At 46.1% G+C, this 10000-nt stretch overlaps 1 protein-coding gene across 1 annotated transcript in view; it reads left to right on the top strand.

The window, feature by feature from the left end:
- The window catches only part of vwa8 (von Willebrand factor A domain containing 8), a 52217-nt gene that overhangs the window by 24848 nt on the left and 17369 nt on the right, over positions 1–10000 (top strand). Inside the window, exons 26-37 of the mRNA XM_083681446.1 lie at positions 65–216; positions 2049–2157; positions 2283–2421; positions 2564–2751; positions 4372–4494; positions 4784–4848; positions 5030–5155; positions 5440–5549; positions 6540–6694; positions 7281–7488; positions 7707–7788; positions 9381–9585. Coding sequence (XP_083537572.1) covers positions 65–216; positions 2049–2157; positions 2283–2421; positions 2564–2751; positions 4372–4494; positions 4784–4848; positions 5030–5155; positions 5440–5549; positions 6540–6694; positions 7281–7488; positions 7707–7788; positions 9381–9585 — 1662 coding nt within the window. The remainder of the gene's footprint in view (positions 1–64; positions 217–2048; positions 2158–2282; positions 2422–2563; positions 2752–4371; positions 4495–4783; positions 4849–5029; positions 5156–5439; positions 5550–6539; positions 6695–7280; positions 7489–7706; positions 7789–9380; positions 9586–10000) is intronic.

Consider the following 10000-nt stretch of genomic DNA (forward strand, 5'->3'; position numbering starts at 1 on the left):
CTCTCTGTCTCTCTCTCTCTGTCTCTCTTTCCCTCCCTCTCTCCCTTTTCTCCTCTCCTTGTAGAAATTCCCTGACGAGGGCTTGGCTAATGTAGTGCGGAACGTCTTTGACTTTGACTCGTACAACAAGGACATGCGGGAGGTTCTCGTCGGAGCGCTGCACAAGCACGGCATTCCCATCGGAGCCAATCCCGGCAGCGTCAACCTGGCCAAGGAGTAAGACATCTAGGAGACTAGGTTCTAAACCGTACACACCAGACCATCAGTACACTCAGGCACTGACCCAATACACACACACACACACACACACACACACACACACACACACACACACACCAGAACATAGGGCAAGAAGAGCTTGAGTCAGGGAAGTTGTTGTTTCCACCATTATTACTTTCACCTATCAGCAGTAGTAAAGGGGAGGGGACAACTTTCAGGAAGGAAACCGTGTCCAGGCATTGGTCAGTTTGGGATAGTTCCTGATTAGTTCACAGGAGAGATGGGCATTACTGGCCAGACTGTCTGGCTGTCATATATACCTCAGGAGAGAGAAGCTGCTGTGTAGCTCCTCAAATAATTTACAGTCGTTACATTTACAGGGCAACACACACACACACACACACACACACACACACACACACACACACACATACACACACACACACATGACCAACAGAATACAATCAGCCTAATTTAAGGATGTAATTGTATATTTAATAATACTATTATAAAAATGTAATAGTATTCAAACATTGATTGGCTGTTCTTCAGTCCTTATAAATCCACTCCCCAGTGCATCAAAGTGCCCAGTTTCTCCTGACCATGAAATCGAGTCCTGGTCTTGTGCTTAGGAAAAAGTGTTGGCCCTAGGACAAATGACGAGTGTGCCTTCAGAATGCAGAAGCACTCACAGCAGATGGTTGCATGTTGTGTGTGTTTTATACCTAATAAGCTAGGCTTAAGCTAATTGTCAATTGTCAATTTAAACTACTTTTGATCTAAACATCTCTTAGAAATGCCACTTCTACTGAAAGTTCCCATGACTAAACAATGTGGCTTCTAAGAAGTCACTGCTTAGATTATCATGTTTAAACATTATTGTTTGGATATTCAGCTCACATACTGTACCTCACCTCCTTGTTCCATTAAAGAGAAAGGTAAGGCCTAATTTAAGGATGTAATTGTACAGACTTGTCTTTTAATAAAGGAAAATATTAGTTTCTTCTGTCTCCTGTTGTTGTTTATTATGACACTGCTTTTCTGAGAGAAATAATCTATTTTATAGATTTGCTTTTATAATGCTCAAGAAGATTACACTTGAGAAGCAAAAGGGGAAGAAACAATTATTTTCCTTGCATTAAATGAACGGGTTATAATGTCGGTGTACTATGAAGTCCCTAAGTGCAGTGGAAATGATAAACTGGCCTAGATGTTATACTGTACAGTAGTGGCATCGCTGTCGAGTGGTGTGTCTGATGAAAGTCCATCTGATGCTCAGCACAGTGCCAAAACAGGTTATTATACATTACATTTCCATAATCCATATCTAATATAATACATATGGACACTTTCTAGAATATGGAATGTACAGACGGAATAGCCCCCCCCCTCCCCACTATATCTTGGTTGCATCAAAGCAAAGTAGCAGTCTGTTCAGTCAGAGAGTCCACATTTGGAAACACCACAGAAGTTCTTTCATGGGTTTCTGCTTCTCCACTCGAATAATTATTTATAGTGGGACGGACAGCTCCTTCCCTCATGGGTTTGTTTATTGTGGCTGTGGTGCTTACATCCCACCTGCAACCAATAAGACTGTGGCCCAATCCCAGATATGATTCATGGGAGAGAGTGGCCAGTCAACATCTGGACAGACACAACAACCAGGGAGGTCAGCCAGAGACACACTGTACACTCCACCCCCCACCTCCCCCACACACACACACACACACACACAAACACACACACACACACACACACACACACACAAATACCAGGCCGTAGGTAAGGGCTGTAGTCTGTGTACCAACCTGTGACCACTCACCCCCCAGGTTGCCTCTGCCGGAGGTAAAGATGTTGGGCTATTGGACCACCAACCAGGAAGGCAACGCCCGACGCAAACTTCTCTGCCCCACAGAGACTCACCCCATAGACATCAAGGTATTCACACACAACCTCAAAACAATATTTATCCCGTAGACATCAAGGAACCAACATATACAGAACACACACACACACACACACACACACACACACACACGTAACGGTCCTGCCTGTCTGCCCAGGGTCCGATGTTCCTGCGTGTTCAGGGCTACCCCTGTGAAAGACAGGAGAGCAGAGCTCTGAGCTTCACTGAGGAGAAAGCCCATTGGCAGATGCCCATGAGTGAGGTCAACATCATCTGTGACGTCACCACCAGCAACGGTACGACACAGTCCTCACCCCCCCCTCCCCCCCCAGAATACCTCATGTCCCAGGTTGTCAGTTCTTGGATGGACCCATAGGATGACCTGAAGGAGAAACACACCACACACGTAACACAGGTATACTATCTTGTTTGTTACAGACGCCCTGTACGTGGCCACGTGTAACCCAGTGTGTCTGTACGCCATGCGGGAGCGCGGTGACACCATCAGCTGTATGGAGCTGTATGACGTGTTCCCCAGGACCATCAGCGGGGTGTGGCAGCCCTTCGTCACCATCGCCGCTCTGGGCAGCCCGCTGGACGGGCAGGTGGTGCTGCACGAGGAACAGGTGGGCTAAGGATACTCCCACACCTGACCTGACACACACACACACACACACACACACACACCTCATACACCTTTCTTTCACATACCGTCACACACTTTTTTTACACACACTAACTCATTCTGAATATTTTGGGTTAATCACCATTTAAGGAGCGATTGATGCCAATGGCTTGACTGATCGTTGTCTTCAACAGTACGGTAAATAACATAGAATATGTGAGTAAGATACTGTATATGATACATAGTTTGTTCCCCTCTTAACAAGAAAGATCAGGAGGGGAATTAACCGGAAATGTGGATGTTGATAGGGACGTTTTGAAACAACAGACCGTGAAGCTTATGGTGATTATACAAGAGTCTCCAATGAGAGGCAGTTACCTTGTGTGCACTGTCAACTCTGAGTCACTGAATAATGCTGTTGCATAATGCTGGATGCAGTTGCTCTGAGGACAGTCTCTGTCCTTAAAAACAGTCAAACCATTTGTGTGTGTGTGTGTGTGTGTGTGTGTGTGTGTGTGTGTGTGTGTGTGTTAAGGAGTTCTGGAGACAAAGTCTGTCTTTAGGATGTGTGAAAAGGTGTGTGTGTGTGCTATGCCTAAACTAAGCTAACATCATTATTGTGCGTGTGCGTGCGTGCGTGTAAACCTGCTTTTGTCCTCCATTGCGCTTCTCTTACCTCAGTGGACCACAGACTATAAGTGCAATGTAAGGAAATAAAAAATGCACATCAACACTTTCTGTTGACACAAAAAGTTTTACAGCTGTTACATATTAGGAAAGAGGAAAATTCTAAAAATACCTTAGTGGAAAGAAAGAGAGAGAAAGCGAGCGATATAACAAATTCCCTCTGTCCAGAAGTAAGGAGCTCCAGACATGACAAGGTTCGTTCAAGGGTCACAGCTCTCCCAGGGGGAAAAAAAACCCAGAACTCAAATCCTCAATGAAACACCTTGGCCCGAAGGCCTGTCAGCCAGCCAGAACACTCTCCCTCTCCCTCTCCCTCTCTCTCTCTCTCTCTCTCTCTCTCTCTCTCTCTCTCTCTCTCTCTCTCTCTCTCTATCACACACACACACACACACACACACACACACACACACACACACACACACACACACACCTGATCCAACCCCAGTGGAACTAACCCCAAGACGGATGCTTGTTTTCTATACATAGCTCAGACAGTATATAGTGCATGTCAGCCTAGCCATACGGAAACCATTAGACCAGTACAGAGGGGTTAGGCCTTGGCAAGCTCCCCTCCAGGCTCTCCCCTGTAAAAATGAATTGAAGATTAAGAATAGTGCGTCATGAATAAAAGCCTTGGCAGGAGTCATCTGAGACAGGCATGCACGTACGCACGCACACCCACCCACACACACACCCACCCACATTCTCTCAAACACTGTAAGTTGTGTTCTTTATTTTTCTGTATACTGGACACAATCAATTTTGGTATAATGGAAGAATAACAGGTATTAAAGAGAAGAAGTATTTACCTGGCTGGAGAGGAGCGCCCTCTATTGGCTGTGGTGAGAATGATTGATTGAATGACGTTCATCGTGTAACAAGAAACAGCCCTCACACCCCCCCCCCCCCCCCTCTCTCTCTCTTTCTCTCTCAGAGTAACACAGTGCTCCATCTGGACGTGGTAACAGGAGCGGTCCGTAGACTCATGCTGTCACAGGAGAAAGATGAGCCCTCCGCCCCCAGGGCCTCCAATTGGTGGAGTAGCAAGGAGGGACAGGTCAGAGGTCACAGAATGTTGAGACTCCATTACCTCATAGAATAGAGAACCTCATAGAGTGTACAGCATGTCATTAAAAATGTATGGCTGAGGCACCATAGCCATTTGCCTTAATGTCATCGACTTGTAGGGTGACAATATATTGGTTTATGTGTCATTTCCCCATTTGTTTTCATGAAGTATATTTCAGATCTATTGTTTTCTTGACCATGTCCTTTCTCTGTAACAAAACATTGTCATGTGTGGAAAAACAGTGTATCTGATCCAGAATGTGTGTGTTGATGTTTAGGCAGTTCACAAGATGTGCCGGGAGTTTGCCCACAAGAACTGGCTTCTCTTCTTCAAAGAGGACGGGTAAGATGAGCTCACTGCTACTCGGGTATAGACACAGAACAGAACCTGCCACGTGCTGGTAGACTCAGAACATACTGTCCCCTCTCTGCACTGCCTATGTTTACCTGTGTGTGTTTACCTTGAGAAGCTCTCCTCATCTTCTCTCTGCTGCAGAGAATAATGTTTCTGCCACCTCCTGTAGGAACCAGCTGGATGTGCTGGATGTGCTGGAGGGCCGTGTCCACACCATCTCCCTCCCCATCAACCTGAAGGCTGTCTTCCTGGTGGCAGAAGACCGCTGGCTACTGGTGGAGAGCCAAACCAACAAGTACAGCCTTTACTCTACCCTCTTCTCTGCTTTGTCTCTCTCTCTCTCTCTCTCTCTCTCTCACACTCCATTTCTGCCCTTTCCTTTGCTCTCCACCTTTCCCTAACCTAGTCCTTCCACTGCTCTCTCCTCTTCTCTCCTCTCCTCTCCTCTCCTCTCCGCTCTCCTCTCCTCTCCTCTCCTCTCCTCTCCTCTCCTCTCCTCTCCTCTCCTCTCCTCTCCACTCTTCTCCTATCTTCTCTCTGTCATGACACCATGAGATTGACCAGGTGTTGTTCTTCCAGGAAGTTCCTGCTGACCAAGCCCATGCACATGGGAGCAGAGGATTCCGGGGTGTGTCAGCTGCACGCCATCAGTGAGGACGCTGTCAGCTCCGGATATGGAGTTAGCTCAGGTAACACAACACTCTCATCTCACCTTACGTCACCTCGCTTGGGGGGGTAAACTCAAGGTAACATACTACTCGTTATTCACAACTTAAGACGTTCACATGCATGGTAAAGCACACATATACACTTCTTAAGTGCTACAAGTTCCTGTAGTCACTTTTCAAGATTTGTTTCACTTTTTGCAAGTGAAATGTGCAACGGTTTCCTATTTTAGGATACTCCTTTTAGAGGTGCATCTAAGTGATCTGCAGTGCAATGTTGTTTATCAGCAGATGGAATGCTGTTTATGGAAGATACAGATCTGCTGGACGGATGCTACGGTTGACTGAAGCCCTCCCTAAACAGTCTTTGTAAACGTTGAGCTCCCCAAATAGTTAATGGAATATAGTGATCTGGACTCTGTCTGTGATGAATGTAACCAGACCCCATAGCACACCACCTGTTCTCACTTTGTCCCTTCCTGCTCTACAGGGCTCCACTAGGACATGATATCAGGGTCGCTAAGAAAAGACACACACGTCCTTAGATAATACATACCTTTGCCGCCTCACTGTCAGACCGGCCCTGCTGAAGGGAATGAAGCGTCTCTCCTGAGACATAAAACATTTCCATCACCAGTCATGTTTTAATTACAGAGAGAGACCCATGCTATGATGTAACGAGGAAGGTTGAATCGTGACCCACACAAGAGCATAGCGTCTCACTGTAATAACTCAACAGTCCTCAATTAACTAAAAGAGGGCGATGAACTGTGGAAGAACAGCCTTCTCCAAGGATGACTTACATCTTGTCCTGTGGACGTTTTTTTTTTTTGATAAGGCAGACATCCTGTCTGGGTGTCAAGTCCACTTAAGATTAGATCAAGTGAAAAATCAGTAGATCAGATGAATCATTAAGATGCCAGTTTATGTCTAGAACATTATATCAGATCATTCACCCTCCCCCCCTCCACACCTCCCCTCTCTCTCTCTCTCTCTCTCTCTCTCTCTCTGTAGGCGACGGGGTGTATGTACCTCAGACTGTGTCATGTGATCAGCTCCCCAATGAGAACCTCAGCGCTGCTCTGGGTCAGAAGATCGTCTCGCCCAACCGTCTTTTCTCTGACACTGGATCCTACGCGCGCGTCATAGTGGGCTTCCCAGACCTCATGGTGAGATACGTGTTTATTATGACAACCGTTACCAAGCCTGGTCCTGGAGAGACACAGGAGACACTGAGAACTTTATTAGGAACACCTGTACACCTTCTCACGGTGGAGGTGGTGTAATGGTGTGGGGAATGTTTTCTTGGCACACTTTGGGCCAGTTAATACCAATCAATCATCGCTTGAATGCCACAGCCTATTTGAGTATTGTTGCTGACCATGTGCATCCCTTCATGCCCACAATTTACCCCTCTTCTAATGGCTACTTCCAGCATGATAATGAACCATGTCACAAAGCAAAAGTGGTCTCAAACTGGTTTCATGAACATGACAATGAGTTCCCAGTATAGTGTTCCTAATAAAGTGTTCGGTGAGTGTATGTACAGGATAACATTCAGTCCACCTCACCATATAGTATGCTTTAGTCACAGTATGATGTTTTTTTTTTTTTGTCTGTTATTATTATTATTATTTTATTATTATTATTTTGTATTTTAAACATGATACATAGAGACAGGCACAAGGCAAGAAGTAAACAACAGTACTGATGTTTTAACCCTCCTCTTGCCCTCCCTCTCTCCCCCTGGTCTAGTCTCCTAATGAGGTCTACAGCTTTAAGAGGGAAGTTGACCTATCAGAGATGAAGGGCGGTGGTTCTGGAGGTCAAAAGTTCTTCAGGGCCGGCGGGCAAAGCATTACCACAGCCAAACGGACCAACTGCGTCAGTCTGCTCACAGCCAATCAGGTTGTGCGAGCCCTCTCACCTGCCCAGGTGCCCCTGAAGGACATCTTCCCGAAAGGTCAAAGTTCAGACTATCACAGAGAAGTGTCAGTGTATTGTAGGTTTAAGGTGAAGTTTGTTTATGCACATAGCAGAGGTTGTCCTCCCCTTCATACAGTATAATGCTATAATTACACAGAGACAGTAGCAACAGCAGTAGTTAAATAGAGTCAAAAGTGTCATGAAAATGGTCGCAATGAGAGCTGAGTCACGTGTCTATGTTTGTTTATCACACAGATGTCTCCCCTCCAATGACTGCTGCTTACCTGGAGGTGACTGACCTGAACTCAAAGAAGCTCAAATATATTCCTGTCCCAAGGTAAACGAAATACACTATCACAACGAAACACTTTGATCACATCTAATCTTTCTATTATTGCCTACATAATTTTCTATCAGTTTTATATGAAAAATTGTAAACCGAACTTGTCACAGGAAAGTGATATCTTACTATTACAGCTCAACATTATGATAAAGACTTTTTTTTCCTCGCACAAATTAGTTGTCTCATAAAGCATGATCTAGCACTCCCTGCTGGATAGAGGCAGTACTGCATAGTCAGTTTTGTCAGGCACACTTAAGCCTTTTCTCAGTTGTTAGGAACACGACTCCTCGCGTCCTGTCCTCCGTCCTCCACTCCCTTCATCCTCAAAAGGCATTGGAGGAGAAAACGTAAAGGGAGGAAACTAGATCAACTCTTTCTCTTTTTTCCCCCTTCCGACTCACGGGTGGCAACACGTGTCTCTGCGTGTCTTGCAGACATTTCTGCTTGGATGTCAGCCCACCACCTCAAGCTCAACCTTAACAAGACTGAGCTGCTCCAAGACCTCCTCCCATATAGCCAAGAACCTTGGGGTGATCCTTGACAACCACTTATCCTGTACAGCGAACATCACAGCGACAGCACGCTCCTGTAGATTCTTCCTCTACAACATCAGAAGGATACGTACATTTCTCACCAGAGAAGCAACACAATTTTTGGTTCAAATACTTGTGATCTTTCGCCTTGACTACTGCAACGCACTCTTGGCCAGGCTCCCCGCCTCCGCCATCAGACCTCTGCAGCACATCCAGAATGCTGCCGCCCGTCTGTTCCCAATCTTCCCAAATTCTCCCATGTCACCCCCCTCCTTCGCACCCTTCACTGGCTCCCGGTAGCAGCTCGCATCAGATTCAAGACCCTGATGCTCGCCTACCGGGCGGTAAAGGGAACAGCCCCTCCCTACTTGTAAGCAATGGTCAGCCCCCAAACCCCTGCCCGATCAAACCCCTGCCCTCTTCCACCTCGGCTGGTCGCCTGGCACCGCCACCTCTATGTGGATGCAGCAGCCGCGCTACTCGGTCACAGCTTTTCACTGTCCTGGCGCCCCGCTGGTGGAACGAGCTTCCCACTGCTGTCATGACTGCAGAGTCATTACCTATCTTCCGCCGTAGATTGAAGACCCATCTCTTCAGGCTATATCTTAACTGTCCCTCCTAAAGACCTCTTCATCCCCTGTACAAGTTTCTCTCCTGTAAAAAAATATTAAAACATTTTTTTTAGAATAATAATAATTCTTCCTTCTTCTAGCATTGTGACTGCCAATAGCCGCACGTCCTACCATAGATTACTTTTTCTTATGATGACTGATGGATAGATGATTCACTTACTTAAACAAATGTATTTGTTGTAAGTCACTTTGGATAAAGGAATCTGCTAAATGCCATAAATGTAAATGTAAGTGTAGATCTTCTCCTCCAATGCGTTTTCAGTCGGACATAAGTGGGGGACGGAAGAGAGGATGTGTGGAGTTATGTTCCTAACAATTGAGAAAAGTCTTATCTCATTAGTTGGTGCTCGCCTTGGTTAGTTAATGTTCCCCATCTCTGACTGGTCTCCTCTACCCCCTTCTGTCTCTCTCTCATTGGTAGGTCTATGAGTGTATCTCCCTACACCTCGTGGCTATCAAAGGTGTCTGACTCTGACGTGCTATTGGCTAGTCTGGGCTCGGAGGGAGTGGTCACAGTGGACATGGGCGGGTATGTCCGGCTGTGGGAGACGGGATTGGATAATCTGCAGCGCTCCCTGCTTGAGTGGAGGAACATGATTGGATCAGAGGACGGCAGGCCAGTTCAGGTAGGACTGTATTTGTGTGAAAGCATTTCTCTATAGAAAGTGTTTCTTTCCTCTCTCTTGAGGTTTAACCCCCAATTAATTTATAAAATCGCATGATGTTATAGAGGCCGGTATTGGGAAATAATTGGATCAAGACCCAAAGCGGTACTTCATGCAGTCCCTGTTACCACCACTAAGAGGCAGTGTTGTATCAGAAACATTCTCCCTGACAGAGAATGTTGCAGAACCACAACCAGACAGTTATTTCCTCCAGCCCTGAGGAAAGAAGTGTGTGGTAAGACTGCTCTTAATCTGTGGGAATACTGTTTTTTTGTGAATGTATCCAGTCCAGAGCTGACAGTCAATGGGAGGACATTGTTGCTATCATGTAATAGTGTTGACCCCTAGCCAGGGGTCAGTCCGGTCAGGGGCAGAT

Source organism: Argentina silus, assembly GCF_951799395.1.
Source record: "Argentina silus genome assembly, chromosome: 12".
NCBI classification, from domain to species: Eukaryota; Metazoa; Chordata; class Actinopteri; order Argentiniformes; family Argentinidae; genus Argentina; species Argentina silus.